This window comes from Lepidothrix coronata, unplaced genomic scaffold (assembly GCF_001604755.1).
Source record: "Lepidothrix coronata isolate B3197 unplaced genomic scaffold, Lepidothrix_coronata-1.0 Scaffold17, whole genome shotgun sequence".
NCBI classification, from domain to species: Eukaryota; Metazoa; Chordata; class Aves; order Passeriformes; family Pipridae; genus Lepidothrix; species Lepidothrix coronata.
Window position 1 is genome coordinate 7,347,468 of NW_016690197.1, and position 20,876 is coordinate 7,368,343.

The following is a 20,876-nucleotide window of genomic DNA, read 5'->3' on the forward strand; positions in this document are numbered from 1 at the left end:
GTGGAGTGAAGATAAATATAGGGAAGAATAAAAATTGTGTCTAAGAGTATTGTTTGTAGTAATAAAGTAACAACCACAACACTTAGTATGCCTTGCTTATATATTAACTTGTGCGCTCACACTGATGGAAATTTTAACAAAAAGAAAAAGAAAATCACAGTAAATGGGCAAAAATTTGGTGTTGGCTAGCTGAAGTGGTTCATTGCCCACCAGGACATACACAGACACAAAAAAATACACTTGTAGTAGCTGAAATTAAGAAAGGAGGAAGCTACTAGAAGGCACGACATGTCAGAATGGGCTTTCTCTTGAGTTTTGCAACCACTCTTTACCAAGAAGCACAGGCAGAGAGCAGAAATACTGACAATCAGAAAACACAGCAGCTACTCCAAACTAGAAGTACATGATGCCAAGAGTGTGGTTTCAAGTCACACAGAAGACAAGAGAATAAACCACCGCAAACAGCATTTCAACAACTCAAAAGCAGCAATAGCCAGCTTATATGGCAGGAAGCAGAGGCCAAAAAATGACAAGGGTTCCATGATTAGTATAAGTAGCAAAAAGGGTGCTACTCTGAAGTATTAATATATATTGTACTGCCAAGTTTAAGGATGTTCACTCACGTTTAAATAGCATCTATTATCCTGAAAGACACCAAAATGCTTCAGAAACCATTCACAGAAAATAGAGGGAGTCTTTCAACTTTAACAAACACAACAGTCCTATCTAATATTTTATGACAGCGGGGGAATAATGTCATAAGAAACTGAAATGACATAGGACACTTATGTAGACTGAATATAATTTCTAAAATTGCATGTCACCTTATAGCAGACTATTGCCTATAAATTACACAAATATACAAAATGTAACAACCTATAAAAAATAGCACCTAATGAACCACTGTGATCTGAACTATCCTACTAGGTTGATGCAGCAGTATTTATATTAAAGACCAGCAAAGTTTAATCCCAGAAGTTTCTATGAAGCCCATCTACCCCAAAATTGGCTGGACTTAGTATTACGCAATTTGTGAAATCTGATAAGACTTTTTGTGTCGATATTACACTGCTATTAAATCAAAATATTCAGTACCATCTTTGTGAGGACTGTATCATGAAAGATGTATAAAGGCAACGGTTAGGAATAGCAGCAGCATGTCTGGAAAATACTTATTCTGTATAGTTAACTATAGTTAAAAAGATTTTGCTTATCCCACTGCATTTAAAAATATTGCAATTTTCTTTGTTTTAAAAATACTTATTTTTAAATTTTTTAAGTCCTATATCTGTAACAATGCTAGTCCCTAATGTGGACATGTGGACAATAGTCTAAAGACTGACTTGTGTTGGTGCAAGTCCCTGTTGTCACAATCAGGAATAACCACTGATAGGAGTAAGTCGCTTTTTCATAATTTTCCTGTACTCATGTAGTTATCTTGAGCGACAAACCCACATTCCATTTAGGTGTGTCACACTTTCCAAGGCTTTTTTCAACCTTTTCCTGCTGAGCAAACTAATAAATATTTAAGAACACTTTCTAAAGTGGGAAAAAATCAAAAGTGACAGCACTAAGATGAGTGAAATCTGAATTAATTTCATCTATTAACACGGACTTCCAGGCAGAATTTCATGCAATCTGTTTGCCAACTTGCATAGCAAAGATAAGCCCTCCTTTGATGGACTGCCAGTCCATCTACCATAAAATCATTGAGAACCTTTTAAACCAATTATCTATTTCTTAGTTTTCTCCTTCTACTTCTCCCCAAAGAGTTGTCTTCATCACAGAAAATGCTATTAATAGCAGTAGTATGGGTATGGAATCAAGTTACAGAAGCTCAGTAGTAGCCAGCCCTTCAAATGTTTCCTTCCAGCAGACTTAACTCCAGGATGAGTACATCATGCACATGGGCAGTTATTCCAAAGCAGCCAATGTGCTGAGTATTTCCCGTGAGAATAAGCAGGTTGTAAACCTCTAACAGGTCAAGTGACATCTTTGACATCTATTGAAATATCCCAGTCCAGTGACCACAGATTTGATTTTGCAGTGACACCTCACATGGTCAGATTCCCTCTATAAAAAAAGGAGCAGGAATCACAGAATCATAAAATCATCAAGGTTGGAAAAAACCTCCAAGATCACTGAGTCCAACCTTTGACTGATCACCACCCCAGCAACTCGACCGTAGCACTAAGTGCCATGTCCAGTTGTTTCTTGAACACTTCCAGGGATGGTGACTCCACCACCTCCCTGGGCAGTTCATTCCAGTGCCTGACAAGCCTTTCAGCAAATAAATTCTTCCTGATGTCCAGCCTGAGCCTCCCCTGGCACAGCTGTGTTCTGGGGAAGCAGGCTCTGAGACACAAACACCTCGGTGCAAGAGATAGGAATACTTCAGTTAATTTCTTAAGACTCACCGTTTCATTTCCAAAAAGAACATCGACATAAGGCATGACTTTCATCATAGGCTCTTTGTAGAACTGGCTAATAAATGGTGCAGAAAGATTCAAGCTGAAGATCTTGTTGTTGGCAGAAGCCTGAGTAGCCACTTTTAATACTGCTTCCGGTGACACCGTCAGGAAGAATCCCTGCAAGCATCCAAACAAATCAATGTATGTTACTAATTTCATATTAGGTACCACATCAAGCATGCTGTTCCTATAAAGTCTCCCCCAACCCACATTTGTCATACACGTACACAGATAAAAACTTCTGGGAAATACTGCTTTTCCATTAAGGTATTAAAGAGGTGACAAAAAAAATCTGCATATGCATAGCACAGACTGCCAAAATTAAGCATAACTCCCTACCTCTGCATTCCATGTAGTACACTCTCCCACGGCAGCTAACACTAATGTTCATATTTTAAAACATGATATAATTCTAAATGCCCCTTTATAGTAATGGAGACAATGAGACTGCTGTTTAATTCCGAAGTCCAGTATGATGGCTCCATACACAGCTAGAAGACTAATGAAATCCTTTGCCTGAAAAATGATTACCTTATTTACAATAAAGGTCTTGAATATGCTGACTTTGTAGCAGTTGTTATTGTTTTGCAGGAAAAACCTAGGGGGTTTCATTTCCACATATGTATTTTATTTGTCCCTCCTCTCCCAAAAATATTTTTCTTTACTCAGAACATCAACATTCAAGTTAAGTATCAACTGTGAAACAAAATAAACAGAACTCAACCACAAATGACTACTTGTCTACTAAACAGTGAATGCTGATTTCAACTCTGTACGAAGAACAGTTCAAGGCTGCCATTTTGAATTTAGCATTGCAGATGTTACCTCAACCTGGAATGTGTTCCAGGAGCCATGTAAAGATCCCCTACAGTTTCCTTAGTCTACTAACTAGACAAAGGCTTAATCTTTGCACTAATTAAACAAGTTTTGTATGTTTCGTTTTTATAAGCCTAAAAATAATTTTACTAACTGTTCTCAAAACTCAGTGAATGATAGCAATTTTCAAGCATGAGCAGCAAGTGTTAAATTTAAGGCCAGAGGTAATGTCTAAGGCACAGTAATAAACAACTTTGAGGAAGGTCTGACAAACAAAACATCATCTCAGTCCTATCTAGAACACCACCACCAAGACACTCTACAAGGTGTAATACTGAAACAGTATAATGTTCCAGTTTTTATCCATATGATTATGCTTTGAATCACAGAATATCTGTGTTTTTATCCTGCATACTTCAGGTAACAGATCATCCTAGGCATTCTATGGACTGGAAAAAATAATATAATGGAGAGTCTACAGATTAAAGACTGCTTTGAGAGTGTATGTATTTATTTCTCCTTACTCCACACTCTCCAGTCTATCAAATACACGACTGATTTCAAAATCTGGGCACAATTCACTACTCTTGACAATAAAAGTCCAAAGGGCACAAGAATCCTAAGCAAGTTGTGGAGTTACTAGTACCTTGAACAACTGAAAGCCTGTAAACATCCAAGCTTCTCTGATATTTTTACATTCTGAAGAATTAGAATGAGCAATTTATATAACATCTTATCTCCATAGCAATCTCTACCATCTTTTAGTTTTTCCTTTAATGAACAGAGATGGATTTTGTAAAAACTGTTCCAAAGACAAAATAAAAACCTTTCAAGGGAAACATGTTGCCAGCTGTGGATAAATGACAGATTGCTCTACAGTGGTCTACGTAAACAGTAACCTGGTCAAATAATTAGGCTTCTTACCAATTTTAGGCTAAAAACTTCATCTGAACTAAAATACATCTGATTGTAATTTAAGGTACAGAACACTATCCCTATGGGATCTAACTCAGGCCTGCATCCAACTCCCTTTTTCTTTGGAAAGGCAACATAAAAGTACTGAGAGACAGATAGGAGAGCTTGTTTTTCAGATCCTGCAAAGTAAAGGCCAGGAAATCTCAAAGGCTATAGCTCTGTCTTCTGGGTTTCCTAAAAATCACTTCTGCCATTTAACTGCATTCTTCCATGACTTTATTTATATTTTTATTTAAATAAGTATTTGACATTAACAAAAGTTGTGTGTATGAGAACTCTTTGCCAAGTGTGACATTGCTTTGCAAAATGAAGTTGTAGCAATATAATCAACACAGTGGAATTAAGAAAATAGGGAGAAAATGTATAAAATGTATAAAATCTGACCTGAACAGATTTGGATTTAAAGACATCTAATTCAATCCCCCTCCTTAAGTATTTAAATCAAGTTTGTCCCTATTTTTAATGGAATTCCAATTGCAGCTATAACCAGTATAGTTACAGCAACCCATCTCTCCAAGTTTGAATTACAACTAGGCAAGCCACAGACCACCCTACTTCAGCGTGCTGCAACTGTGTACAGGAATGAACCCCACTAAAACAAACAGGTTTTCTTATATCTCACCGGGATTCCGAGCAAAGTCACTTTGTCACTTCCTTAGAAACTCAGTCCACAGGCTCTTGCAGCTGACACTGCTTTTGTCCAGACAGATGTATACAAAGGAATGCCTAAGTCAACTACTCTGACCTGCTCTAACAATTAACTACTAGCCAACATCAGCTCTGAGTGGGAGAATAAGTGTATCCTAGTATCACTGGTACAAAAGACTTTGTATTTCACTAGTAAGAAATTCTGTTCCCATTAACAAGAAGGTAAAGAGGCTCCCCAGAAGATGTTCTATAGCTACCTACACACCTTAGTCTAGTTCAGAGTTCTGGGAACCGATTTACCCTCAAAACCCAGAGGTACTTTAAAACAACTATGAGGAAAATACCTGTGATCAAAGGACGAGGCAGCTAACATACAGATATTCCGAAGGAAAATGAAATTACTGTGTATCTATCTTCGTGAAAGAAGGGGTTGTTGGTTGACAGCCAGCTCAATATGAGCCAGCAGCGTGTCCAGGTGGTCAAGGAGGCCAATGACGCCCTGGCCTGTATCAGCAATAGTGTGGCCAGCAGGACCAGGGCACTGATCATCCCCCTGTACTCGGCGCTGGGGAGGCCACACCTCGAGTGCTGCATTCAGTTCTGGGCCCTCACTTTGAAAAGGACATTGAGCTGCAAAGGGCAACAAGGCTCGTGAAAGGACTAGAAAACACGTCTTGTGATGAACAGCCGGGGGACCTGGGTTTGTTTAGTCTCGAGAAAAGGAGGCTCAGGGGGGACCTCATCACTTTGTATAACTACCTGAAAAGAGGTTGTAGGGAGGGGGGGTTGGTCTCTTTACCATGCCTACAGTGAGAGGATTAGAGGAAGTGGCCTAAAACCAATACAAGGGGAGATTCAGATCAGATTTGAGAAAAAAAATTTTCACTGTTAGGGTGGTAAGGCTTTGGACTAGATTGCCCAGGCAGGTGGTGGAGTCACCACCTCTAGAGGTGATTAAGAGGTGTCTGGATCTGGTGCTGGGTGATGTGGTTTAGGGGTTACAGTGGTAGTGCGGAGTTGATGATCTTAAAGGGCTCTTCTAACCTTGATGATTCTATGAGAGAAGGACATATGATAATTGGGCAGTGCAGTCACAGAAAGTGACAGGCAGCAATACTGTACTAAGAAAACCTATTAAACATTAAAGGCTATCAGACATATTAGCAGCACGCAGCATTCCCCTGGCGTGCACTTATTGAGACTGAGTGTACCAGATGCTACTGCTTCATGATGTGCCACTATTTTCTGCTGCCTGAAATGTAATGAGTGTCTTTTTTATGCCAGCAGGAAGGTACCATTGTACCACAAGCCAGACAGCAAGGCTGAACCAATACATACACCAGGAAAACAGCATGGTAGACTGAATTATGTGTATGCATGATGGTATGTGCATATGCACAACAGCAATACTGTTCTTATGCACTGTAAGCAGTACTTTTATTTAAATACAGTCCTTTGGTAAAGAACAAAACATTTTACTTGTGGGATAAAGAGAAACAAAACAAAAGAAATAAGAAAAATACATTACTGTTTTGCAGACACATGGCTACGGGAGATACAATCACTTGCTTGTAATTTAAAAGCTTTCAAAATTCAATATTAAGATGCACATGATGGCAGCGGACAGAGCCAATAGAGAATATCATATTAATCTCACTTTCACACTATTCAGGAATTTTTTGATGCATGTTTTAAAATATGGCAAGGTACTGTGAATATTGGATAGTCTTTTACATCCAAGTCTTTTTTTTATTTTGTAAACACTAGCATTACCAAAAGGATTTGGTGAGTCTACACACAAGCAATTTGTCTTTGAAAGCCATCTCTCTCTTTTTTATCACACATAGACCTAAAAGGTTTCTTCTGACTACACTAAGCTCTTACAGCACTAGCTAGAGCAGATGTGAGGGCAGCAAATTAAGGGTGTCAAAAGTGTCAGCAGCACAGAATCAGAGAGTGTTGAAAAGGTGACCTCATGAAGCCAGCACAACTCTGGCTTTGGTAAAAAGTAATTCTGTATAAGGTGTTCTGCCCAAACTCAGAAGCCTTGCTTACACAGAACTCGTGCTTACACTGAATTTGTCTGGATTACATGGAATGTTTGCACAACGAGGATCGAGATTTTTTTTTTCTTCCAAGTCAGTATTCCCAAACAAATTCAGGGCAAGATGATAACAAACAACTTTGCAATTTGGGATTTATTATCATTTAATAGCACAGAAGCAATGCTGTCTTTAGAACATACAGAGATAATAAAAATTAGGATTGCTTTCAAACCTTCTACCTGCTAAAATGCATTTGTCCTCTCTTCTTTCTAGCTCCTCCACTTTCCTTGCCACTCCCAGCGTGGGTTACACAAAAATAACTTTATCATATGAATGACAGCATTTTGAACCATGGTATTCTGAGCTGATTTTGGAATGCCATTTGGTAACAATGTAAAATCAATAAATTGTGAGTGCGAATCAAAATATTTAACTTTCAGAAAAACATATACAACAGTATGCTGCCATTTAAGACAAATTATATTCTGCCAACATGAAAGGAACACATCATTTAATCCAAAATTATTTTATAGCAAGCATTTACATAAAAATGCAATTATGATGACATCACGCTCTCATCCATCTAAAGGGTGGAATTTTTCAGGCACGTAGAAAGTTTGACAGTTACGTAGTGACAGTCCTCATAAATACAGTGATTCAGTAAAGCCCTACAGAAATCTGACTTTAAGTGTGCTGGCAGTTCCAGTGAAGAGCGTGACTGCTGAGGTGCCAAAATAACTTGCTCCATTACATGACAGACACAACCAAGTGAGAGCTTTCGGACCTGGCTACATTTCCTACATTCTGTACACAAAGAGAACTTCAAGGCACACACCTGGGCAGAAGAGAGTTCCCTCAGCTCTGCTCTGCCATCAGTCTCATCTGTTGCAGTCTAGCAGAAACACCAGGGCTTGGAAAGAGTGAAGCTGGAACGCATGGCACTTCTTGGGATGGAGAATGAACCAGTAGGTAACTGCTCCAGACAGAAGAACTTACAAAAGGTTTCCAGGTGCCCTTACAACCACAAAGGCTGAAAGACTTTCATATTCCAGCCCCTGGACTGCCACAGCACAGATGGGGTGCAGTCCATGTCCCACCCACTGTGAGACATGGCAATGAAATCCTCTTCCTTCAGAACAGGAATCAGAAGGAATCTTTTTGGAATGTTAGAGCAGAAGCTCTTCATCTGAGCACTTACATGGGTTTAAAAGAGCAGGGAACAATTTAAAAACTATCTCTAACATTGAAACATCTGAGCACAGTACCTGGAACGTGCAACACTGTCAAGTTAGCAGATTTATTGACCCCTTACCTCTCCGATCTCCGAGTTTCGAGCATTTATACTTGCAACCTGTTCCTGCTTGAAATTATTGTTAAATTATTTTCCTTACTAAGATATGACAAAATAGTCATGATGATAAAAATATTAAAATACTCACAGTATGGAGAAGAAAACCTCCATAAATAATTAACAAACCCCCCCACATTAAACAACATGACCTTTACTAGTAAAGGTGCTTGTGCATTAGGTAACATTTTACTTTCTCTAGGAAGGACAAAAGCTTTTTATAATTATCCACTTGGGAAGTGGTCAGTCTGTAAAATACATGAACTTTATTTTAATCTATGTACCTGCTCTTCCTGTAATGGGTAATTTAGGCATTTGGAAAGTACCTACACAGTATCAATTGCATTTTGGAACTATATTTTATCTCATAGTGATCAGCAAGCAGTTACTTAATGAAACAAAACCTGCTGGTTTTAGTCCAGTTCCTACTGGAGACAGTTGTTTTAAATCAGGCGGCAAGGACAGCAAGAATGCAACAATTTCTCTGAGTAATTGTTTTGGCTTGTTCCTGTATGCATTGTTTATTTTTATGAAAGTATTGCTTTATAACTGGAAAATTACTAAGCCGTAAACTATTGTTTTATCATTCTGAGTGGCCAGTGTTTCTGTTTTTGATAAAAGCCAAGTTTCAAACAGTTTTCAGAAACATAGGGAAAAACCTAACTGTCAGTAAATGTGCTTATATTGACCGTGACATTTTCCTCTATGATGGTGCCAACATGTCAGAGGGACAGGATTGCTTTCAGACTTGAACAGCTTCTTTGTTCCTGAAGTGAACTCTGATTGCTGCCATATTAGTATCTATCAGTAGCAGAAAACCTCCAATATCTGGCATTACATGTTAAAGAAACCAACTATTTTATGAATATATTAGCAATTTATTTTTAATTCGAATCAATTTGGAAATATTTTTTCCATTCTGATAACTATTGACTAAATTAAGCATTTTCCAGGAGTTCTTCCAAAATACATTTAGGACAAGATAATTGTGTGACCTTACCTATGAGATGTATACTCACAGAGTGTATAGGTAAGAACTTTAACAATGAGGTAGAGGTATAAGCACAGTTTTGGCGTTGGCAAATGTCATCCCCAATAAAAAAAGTCTCCTGTTTCCCTGAAAACCGCAAAGTTAGTTAAGATCTTGCCAAAATGAGCTTAAGAAGATGGTTTGACACAGCTCCCTGAAGTCTGCCTCTCTGTGAGGAAGCAAAAACACTTTTATATACTCTCTCAAGTTCAGCATATAGTTTTACATGAGTTTATTAAGCTCAGGGAGTGAGATGTATATATTTAATTTTACTGAATTTATAACAAAATTTTGGGAGACAGGAGCCTAGAGATTTTTATTACTTTGATTAATAATTCAACCTCTTTTGCCTCTGTTTACCCACTTGCAAAATAGTTATAATGATAAATACACCTCCAATGGCAGAAGCAGTGGGAGGTTTAATTACTTAACATTACTGAAATGACTGAAATTCTCTGTTGAAAGGTATTACAGAGTATAGGGTATTACCATCAATAAAACATAAGCTGCAAATCAAACAAGCTATGATAAAGAGCAAGCCACTTAATTTCTTCTAGTATCCCAGAACCACTTTGCCACACTTTTACTTCATTGAAAACCTATTTAATCCTTACTGAGAAAGCATCTTAAAAAATTTGTTAAATTGCTGATTAAAAAGACAAACTGTTTGTTTCATCTTTCATCCTTTTAAAATAACTCCTTATTGAGTTTGTTTAACTGATATATTAATATGAGGATAATGTTGTGTTTAGACCAAAAAGTAGATTTAGACATACCTATTATTGTTTGATGAAACAATATCCAGAAGTCTAAAAATTGGCAACAATATCAGCAATGTTGTTTGGAACAATGAGATAATTGGTTTTCAACCCTAATTTCCACATTTTTGAGCACAATCCCAGGATCCTTGTCCTGGCAAATAAGCACTTTAGGAAGGACAGAGTAAGGTATGGTTAATTTAGGCCCTTGACAATTGTGCAATATTTGCTTTTTTGTATATGGCTAGTCCTGTTAATATAATGTGGCATCTCATTAATTATGTAAACATCAACCATATGTTGAATTCATTCAAGTTTGGTGTGTACATAATATTTACAGCATATTAGTAAATTGGGAGAATCTATGTAACTACAAATGCACAGAGAATTTCTAATTCTCTAGACAGTTAATCCTCAGTTTGAAAGCTCTCTAAGCAAATACTTAAAACAAGCCTATTTCTTGCTTATTCAAATAGCCTTGAACAAGAAGAGAACAAATAGGAGTATCTGCTTAATTAAATGAGCTTATATCAGCACAATGGTTTGTTTTATAAATACAGGTTAAACACTCAAAGAGTGAAACAATGACTGACCATTGATGTATTAGTAGATAATCATGACTGACTGGGTGTCTTGTAAAAATGCAGACTATTTGATATGGTTATACTAAGTCTTGTGGAGAACTATCCAAAGCTTGCACACCAGTACATCTTACTTGGCAATTTTGTTTTTACTATTCCATGACCTGAAAATCATAAAAATTCTGCTGTGTATACACAAGAGAGTTTTGGAATGTGTAATTATGCCCACAAATATTGTGTCTTTCGGAGTGGAGGGGAAAACCAATCTGGCTTGCTCTGCTGTATTTATAAATATTTGTTTCCCCACTCCCAAAAAAGGAAAAAAAAAAGCTCTTGCTCTATACCAGTATATACTGCTACACCTGCACCCTCAGTGTCAGGATTCCCAGGGGATGCAAGGAATGCAACTCTTAGGTAATATAAACAAACACAAGAATGAGTCCAATGGCTTGAAAAATAAGTCAACTCTGGCACAACTTCTGTATCTTAGAGATTTCCCTGTCGACAATGTGGTCATGCTAGGAAACATTTGACTTAAATTCACGTAGAAAGCAGATACAAGGTATAATAAAATATAGGTACGTTTCTCCCTAAGCACTCTAATATTGAAACACTTCAGCAGAAACCTTTCTTCCCTCCCCCAACTACCTTTGAGATCTTGTAAATTATAAGAACATAGCAGCATGGGGATTAAATATTAATCAAAGTCATTACCATCATCGTTAGAACATATTTCAAGAGCCCCAAAGAAAGAGTATATTATTTCACTAATAAAGATCATATCATCAGAAAGACTACACTAATACTGTAGCATGGTAGGTAGGAAGACAAAAAAAAGCAATGATCAAGAGGTAACTCAAAAGATTTCTGAAGCTTATTCCACTATTCTAATGCTAACTCATCCTTTCACTGAGTCTGTTCAAACAAGGCAAACTCATCATGGGCAAAATGGAGCTCTCTATAGAAGCACAGAAGCACCCAGTATATTTACAAAATGTAATTTTGCTGGGGAAAAAAAGCAACAAAAAATAGAACAAAAACCAACCAACCAAAAAAAACCCAACAAAACCCCCAAACAACAACAACAACAACGACAAAATCCAAACTCCATCAGTGAAAATGTGGAGCAGCTCCAAAGTTTCAGTGGAGATCTGAGTTCATTTACTGTTTAAAAACGCTACCCAATGCACAACCAGGGCACCTGAAACCAGCATCGCTGTTCACAGGATGACTTATTCTTTGCATTAAAGGAATGAGCAGCTTTATGGAATAATAGGACTTCCACTACTTGCAAATTAAGGTGTAAATGATTAATAAAACAAATACCTCTCCCACTCCCCGAGGTATTTCCTAGCTGATTTTAAACAGCCTACATATCCTTATGATACATTTAATTTCATGTTTAAGCACCACTAACGTATAAAATTAAGTGCATAGTAAAATGAAAAGCTCAGAAGAACTAAAAACATAATTGGCAAAATAATAAAGGATGTATTTCTTTCAAATTCTGACTTACCAAGTTAAGAGTGTGTTAAATATTTTGTTTAAATATCGCCCTTCTCACAACTCTAGCCTCAGAACCACAATTCCAAAAAAATGTCTTTCACAGCAAATATAACATTTACTATGAACATGCAATTAGGTCCTAATCACTTGGATTAATTACCACATCAGGCTTTACAATAAAACATTTATTGCTTACACTTCCACACATTAAAATTAATTATTTAAAAGAACATTAATGTTATTGCTTGGCCTTTTAATTTTCATTATAGAAAGATTCCTGCATTACTTTGTTTAGGAACACAAATAAATGAGGGTCAGGATCTATGCTAATTCTAATAATTATTAATATAGTTGAAATGTGGACAGTTGCTAAGCTCTAAACAGGGATATAAATTAATTTGGGTAATACCTGTCTGTAGAATACTTTGATTACAATGAGCTTCGTGTTTCGCATCATTATATTCTGAATGAGTACTTTGTTCAAATTCAAAGGGGGAGGGGTAAATACCCCTAACTATTACCTTTTTAGAGCCAAATAATATTTACATTGAGTTCCTGTTTCTAATGAACTTAGGAGCTCACACCTCAGAAACCCTCTTTTAATAGCAGGACCACTACTGTAACCAGGGAGAGTAGTGTTAGTCTTTTACTTCCAGACCTTATAATCTGAGGGGAAACTTGCCTGCTAAGACATTATTTTCTGTAAAGTCATTATTTTCTGTAATGTCATATTATTGGGGGAGTAGAAGGTTTTAGTGGGGGCTTCACTTTGCACTGCTATTCAAGATGCTTGAATACCCTGAATAAATTTTAATTTTCTACTGAATATTTTCCATACTTCTCTATCTGAAACTGATTCCACTCCTGTCACATTATTTGCCCATCTTCAGAGAAAATCACGCTCAAGATATAGGAAATATGACAAACATTTTTTCCCATTTAATTAAAATTCTATTTAGATCAATAGAAGATCAAGTTAGGTGGTCAGCCTATGACAGAGAACCAACCTTTCTTGATGCAGAATATCTCTTGAGTTTTCAATGATTTTGAGAACAGGAAATCCCTGAAATTTAGTGAGCAAATACTTATGTGTTCCCTAAGAATGTGTGACAACACCCCTTTTTAGCTGCACCCAGGGACCTTCCCAATCTCCATAAACAGGTATCCAAGTTCACCAGGGCACAGGTCCCTTCGGATGTTATGGTGTGTTCAGCACTGTATGTTCATGTGACTTACAGCTTCTGCACATCTCAGCTATTCCATTACAAACACTAATGTCTGGCACTGTGGGACTCAGTGACTCCTGAAGGAGGCTGCTCACACACATGCACCGTGATGGGATTTTTGATGGTGCGATTACGTGTTACTGACTTTAAAAATCCTGTGTAATGATACACATTTTTCCTGCAACGACAGAAACATATGGGCACTATTTTGAGTTTAATGTATGACAAACAAATGCATTTCATAAACAGCCATGTAAAATGAGGATTTATAGTTCCAAATCAATTTACAGATTAGGAACAACAATGCAGAATACAATTAACAATTAAGAAAATCACTGGGAACTAGTAATTAAGTGACTTCTTTGGACACATTTGAGTCTCCAAAACTTTTACTTTATGGAAACAATGCTACATTTTCAACATGGCAATTCTAGTTTTGGAACACAGGCCTAACTTCTTGAACCAATGTCTCTCCTAGTTGTTAGTGCCTAAATTAGTTTATCTGGTTTAATTCAATTTGCTTATTCTTGAAATGTTGAAGTGTATAGAGAGAAAGAAGAGAGACTTATATGAGTTCATACCCTAAAAAATTATATTTAAAATTATATAAATCAAACTGCTTTTTTATTGTAAAACTCACATGAGTTTTACAATATTTGAAGAAATTTCAAATGGAAAAAGAATTTTCATTATAGGGATCCAACATGAGAACATCCTGAGAAACACTCAAAATGACTGAACACAAAGCAACTGCGTAAACTTCAAATTTGCTCTAACAAACCTCTGAGAGTCCATTCCAACTTGAATTATTCTAAAAGTCTGTGATATACTAGATCTGTGAGTATTTGAAAATATGGACAAAAAATATGTGGACAAGCCATACAGTCTCCAATGTTCTATCAGTGTCTAAGAAAGTATCTCAAAGCAGAGCATCCCAAGTACAACATATACCTCTAACAATCATGTAAGAAAGTGGCTATTTTACCCTGAAATAAACACCACAAAATGTAAACACTTTGCAAATGAACCATGTAAATGCATTAGGAGTAGAACAACACCTTAGAGGTTAAGATTGTTCTACAGCCCTTCAACTTCACATGGAGCATCCCTGAATTCCAAATCATGAAGTCAGTATCATCTTAGCAATGCCTACAACCCTCTATGTAGACAGTCCTTTGAACAGGAATGAGCTCTGTTACGGAATATTAATTATGAAAAAATGTTCCCTGCTCTTTTTTACTCCATACTTGAATCTTTGCCCATTCAATTTATGTCCTTGAAAACAGACAGAATAAGAAAAATTGATACTAAAGCTATGATAATGCATTTAACAGTGTTAACTTGTGTGCTAATTTATACACTATAACCATGATTTTCTGGATTAGACTATCACTGAATAACTTTGACATATTAGACACACATAACAAAGACAAATGAAAAAGAACTTCTTTTAAAATCAGCATTTGAGCTCATGTTTCAGTGCTTTTATAAGAAAATGAAATTGTGATCTCTCAAAATCACCTACTTAGTTCTGAGAGTTTAAATCCCTTCCTCATGCTAAATAAACATAATTTCTACTTTTTAAACAGCCAAACAAGAACATTTTGAAACTGTATAACAAAATAACCTCATTTTAGGGAATGAAAATTACTGGTCCATGACAAAGCAAAATGCAGCACATATACTTCAAAGCAAACATGGAAAGTCTCTGTCTCAAGTTTTTGATAGATTTTTATGCCTCTGAATCAATGACATGCCTTCATTTACAGGAAAGTCTGAAGATTTGGTATTTATTGGAGCTTGCTCTCCATTCAAAACAGCTAACTATGGAAATCAAAGATTTCCTCCTTACTCCTGTCCCTACAGTGCCTCCTCTTCATGTCTATGATCCATTCCAGTCAGGAATCTAGTAAGAAACCAAAGCTGGCAGAGTGGAATCAAACACTTCTACAAAATAGGAAATAAAAGTGATGATGATACCTCCAAACCAGCGCTCAGAAGTCATGGATAAATCCCTTACATTTCTACAACTTTCTGATACTTAGAGGTCTAACATTCTTCAGTGGAGATGCAAATCAGCTATTTTCCCAAAACCTTCCCTGGAGAGCAATATCTATATCACACTACTTAAAACATCTTCTACAGTTCAAAATTAAGCTTAAGAAGCTTCCTTCTGAATCAGATGTTCAGAATTGGTACAAATCACAGAACAACATATTACAATAGTCACGTTTATCCATAGTAATAATTGTTGAAAATCAAAGGGTTAAGTAGTTGGTAATGACATGAACAACAAAAAAAAAATTATTTGACAAGATTCCACCCTCATTCCAATCTCTACCAAAGCGTCAAATGTAATTATAAATTTTCACCAAAGATGTCAGATTCTTATGTTAATCTTTGCACAATCTGACACTGCCATTCTTCTACTTTTATAGATGTGAACAGTTATCACTTTGTTTGTATGTCACCACAGACAACATAATCAATAGTTTTCATATCTTTCTGTTCATACTTTTTGTTAAAATGAATTTCGCGAGTGCTGCTTACTTTTGTTCCACTATGAAACTTGTTACTGCTTGAATAGAGAGTACTTAATCTCAACAATAAACATTATAATGTACGATAGAGCAGTCAGGAGAAAAAAAAAAGTTTCAACGTTTTTTCCAGTCCCCATTCTAACATAGTCTGTCCTTATCAAATTAATATCTAACAACAGTGCCACAGAAGCAACACAATGGATGGCTTTGTTCACATTAGACGTGCTAATCTGAAGCACAAACTGCCTTTCACTCCTTTTCCTTGTATCCTCTGTATTTCTGTAGTAAGGAAATCTTACTCCATGAAACTCAATGCAAAAAATTTATAACTGGAAATAACTGGTTTATAAAATATTACATGCCAGCATCAATAACTTAAAGATCCACAAACAGATGGATTGCTTGTTTATTGTTTCCATAACCAAAGAGCCACCGGGAAGGCTGGAGAGGTCTTTCTGACCTGTCACTCAGGAGAAAGTACCATGCAGGCACATTCCGTTCTTCCTGCAGTTCTCCAGAACTCCTTCAGCTCTGAGCACAGTCAGCACAGTTGCTCCTTACCAGTAACAGACACTGAGAGATCTCATGAAAGCTGCAAATGACATTTGTTGAAAAGTTGTTCACTGTCAGATAATGGCTCCTGTGAAGGTAAACTTGATCCTTACTGTCCTACCCACACACCTATTCTCTATGGATGCTATGAAGCACCGAGACTTTCAAAAAGAGAACTTTTTTAATCAGTCACCAGGGCACAAAACTGAAATGTAAAGAGGAGAATGAATTTCATGCTGGCATAGGTTTTACATTAGCCTTTACAAATGAGCACCACTGTGCCAACAGTGAAACTGGTCTGGATTTTATAACGTTTGTTGAACTTGAGTTTAGTAATTGACCTTCTTGATATGCAGTCAGATGGGAAGTTTTCATTCCAGGCACCGAAACAGAGCAAACTGCTCCAGCAGAAAGAACTTTTTTGGATGTGATGATTTAGCTAAGGCTTTAGGCTCTATCTTGACCAAATGTGTACTTCAGACACTTATCACCCAACAAAGAGAGTCAGAATTTTCTATTGCCAGCACCCAATTAATTGACTTTTTCCAGTGTGAACTAGAGCCAGTTAAGAGTTGGCTTCATCCACATTTACTAGCTTAAAATTGATACCCATAAAACACAGAATATGTTTATATCATGTAACTCTTAGGTTTAGCCAGAGGTAATTACTGTTATGTATCAGCAACTGCAGTCCTGATCATGTCTAGAAGCAGAGAAATAACAAGTCCTTCTTGAGTGAGAGCCTCACGTCTGTGAGGCTATCTGTAAACTATCTGATGCACTTAAGTCTGTAAATCCAACAGTATTCAAGTCTAGTTTAATGCACATCCATAACCTCTGAGTAGTAATACCATGGCATGCTTCAGGCTGCTGAAAAAGCAGATTTCAGAGAACGAGTTACAGCACAGCAGTACTTCTGTATATGTGCAACAAACAGTATCTGAAGTGTCTTCTGACTCTATTTACTCCTGATAAACTGCATCGAGATGCACAGGAATAGCAAAAGTCTTCTGTAAAGTTGCTTTTCTAGCAATCTACTCTCCACAGCAGTGATTGCTTATATCTCAGTTCCCTGCCATATCCCTGTCCACTCTAATCTCAGAGCAAAGGAACTTTAGAATACTCACTGTGAATAATAGTCCTTGGAAAATATTCAACAATTTCAAGACTATTATACATTTTAGAATTCAGATATTTAACACCACCGATGATTAGCAATTTTCTGCAATTACCACTAAAATCATTTAATGTCCCGAGAAGAGGATACAGATGACAAGGAGTTGTTTGAAAAACTAAACTTTTATAAAACATCTTCTGAATGTCTGGCATTTGGATACAGTAATACTTTGTCTGCTTTTCTGACTGCCTGTTACAAATTTGTATTTGCCTTTGGATATTCTTATGGCAAAAGAGTCTGTTCTGAGGAGATTTGTACCTTGGTTTTAGTACAGTGAATTATGTATCTACTCAGAGATCATGCTCTCCCGAACAAACATCCAAGCCTTTTAAAACAGTCTGCCAACATACCGTGAAGATCTGGGAAATGGCACACCCTCACAAATGCCAGATGTAATTCTGCCCACAAGAAGAGTCAGATGGATTCCTCCAATAAATTCCTACCTCTTTTGTCTGCCTCTTGGTTGATATATGATACCACTGCAGATGTATCCAATTTTATTAAAATTTGTCCCATCACCTCCACTCCAAAAGGAGAATTTTCAAATTTACCCTGAGTTTGTGCACATTTTATTACAAGTTATTTTATTTTATTTTTTATTTATTACAAGTTGTTCCTAAGCTGAAACCCAAGCGTTAAGTTTTATTCCACTTAGTTCATCAAGGTCCATATCTGGTGAGGCAGTGTTCTGTGTCTGTGGCTGTAAAAAACAGCTAATTTCACTAAGAGTACTTGGATTTTGGGCTCTCATCTCAGTAAATTTTTAAGCCCTGAAGCTGGAATTATGATGTCCATTTTGGCTGAATTCGAAGATAATCATAAATAGCAGTGGAGTTCAAGCAACAGAACATCCCACAGGACTACATGCAAGCTACAAAGATCTCATCACAGCCAGCTTTTCAAATCCTAGCAGAAGCTTTGTTGAAGAACTGAACTGGAAAATAACATTCTTTAAAGCTCAATACTGAAAGCTTTTCCTTAATGAGGGGCTAATAAAGTATTTCACAATGGAGATACTGGTAAATCTATAATTAAAGATGTCACTGAGTTTCTCCATTTCAAAGACATAACTTATATTACAGAGTATACAAGAAACTCACACAGGTGTCTATGATCTCTGCTCAATTTGACACTAATAAAATTGTGAACAACTCTGAAAACCTCATATCTGGAAAATCATCATGTAATAGAAAAGCATCTACTAGAAAGTTAAAAAAAGTAGCAATTAAAAGTAATTTTTAAAAGGCTTTTTGAGTGAATATTTACTATGAATTTAGGCATGATAATTTACAAGTAGTCATACACACTGAGAACAACTGCACTTGCTACACATTCAAGATTTTCCAGAGGGGGAACACAGGGGAGACTAGGTCAGAATTTTTAGAATTGGGAAGTATTAAGACTTGACATTGAGCTAATATCAAAAAATCTTGCACTGAATTACTCATACATTTAAAGACTGATGAAATAACTCCATATAAATAATTCTCCCCCTCCAAAATATAGGTGTAAAAATCTGCTGCTTGTTCTGCATTGCTTCATGTACAGAAGCTAAGCTTTTAATTCAACTTGTCTTGTGTTGTATTAGTACTACCCTGTAGAAAAGCAGGTGTTTTGTTTCTGAAAATGACATTTTTGGCATTATTCCCAAATTACTTAGGATTCTGAAGATATTGTCCACAGTCATTCTCCCACTTCCAGTCATTTTACTAGTGTTTGCAGAGACTGATGATCTAGAATGTCCCTTGTGGTAAGATTTTGTATTCCACTTTCTTTCTTCTCCACTGAGGGTATTAAGTTCGATTCCATTCGCATTTAAGAGAGAACAGAGTGTAAAAGTTAGTGATGCTCATGGGAAGATACTTTACTGCTTGGGATAAAGAAGAGATGAATATTGTGTGAGAAACAGGGAGATAAATTTTAATAAAATGTGAAAATGAATTGAGGTTACCATTTTTGTCATTGTGGTATCACTGCTGGCCTCATGACAGATGAGTCTTAGTCTGCATATGAAATCAATATCCACTAAAAACTTTATTAATGGAAGTATTAATTACTTCAAGACAATAACATACCTTGGATCTAAATCAGATACTGCTCAAGAGTACACAGGGGATAATTAAATATTGTTATACGAGTGTCTTTCTCACATGAGAAAAATACAGTAAAGATTCTGTACATTTTGGTCCTTGCAGAAAACTATCCAAAAGCATACTGGGGCTTCCTGTAGAAACAGAAAACCTCTAAAAGGGGCCTTTAAAGTTGGCAAAATCAGTAAATTTAATCTATCCACTTTCTTCTGACCTTTAAACCTGACCTGAAAAAAGTGTTCAGCAACATAAATTTGATCTCTAAAGGCCTGCTGCAGATCTCATTTTCTGCTGTTTTTCCATTAGGCATTTATGGGACTTGCTGGTGTTACAGGGGACTAGTAAAATGTCGAAGTAATCCTGCAGTTCCTGTGTATGAATTCAGCTTTTCCCTATGAGATGACAACATTTTTTTTTGTCTGCCAGGGCTTTTTCAGATATTAGAGTATAAGACTAATACCATAGGTGCAATGTTATTTTTTTTCATTTGGTAACATTAACCAGATCTAGCAGTTCAAGTGTTGAAACAAAAGAATTCTTTCCTGAGCCAATAAGGTGGCTTGGTGCACATCTGCACTAATTGAAATCACAGCATGGCTTTTCAGGATAGGAATTGTATCCAAAGCATACAGAGGATTTGAAGATCTTGGTTGTGTGTTTGTACATTCTCATAAGTGCAGAGGAAACCAGCTGCTTCCATTTATGAACTGTGCTGATACATGTGCCTCCATGTACCAATGACATAATGTGCAATTTAGCAAGCTAAAGATTTGCCAATTGTTTTAACAAGGAAAAGGAAAGGATGGGTACAGAAGGCAAGGCAATAGAAAAGAATTTATAATAAAGATATCTAATTTTTAAGTAGCACATTCTGTAATTTATGCTATAATTCTCAAGGATTAGAGCTAGATGACAAAAATAACAGGTTATTACATCATCCCGCCCTTTCATCCACTGATAACGGCCCTTGATTCTTTCCAAGTTCCCTTCTCCTATCTTTTTGGCTATTGCACTGTTTTTCCATAATACAGCCATCAACTTCCAATCCAAATTCACTTTCCACTCCTTTTATGCTGTATTAAATTTTGATGCAAATTCTTCTGTCCAAAGTGC

General features: G+C 36.6%; 1 protein-coding gene across 2 annotated transcripts in view; it reads right to left on the bottom strand.

The window, feature by feature from the left end:
* Positions 1-20,876, bottom strand: part of ADK (adenosine kinase) — a 279,602-nt gene that overhangs the window by 78,064 nt on the left and 180,662 nt on the right. For both annotated transcript variants that reach the window (XM_017806900.1, XM_017806901.1), the window contains exon 7: positions 2,418-2,588. In XM_017806900.1, the coding sequence (XP_017662389.1) occupies positions 2,418-2,588 (171 nt within the window). The remainder of the gene's footprint in view (positions 1-2,417; positions 2,589-20,876) is intronic.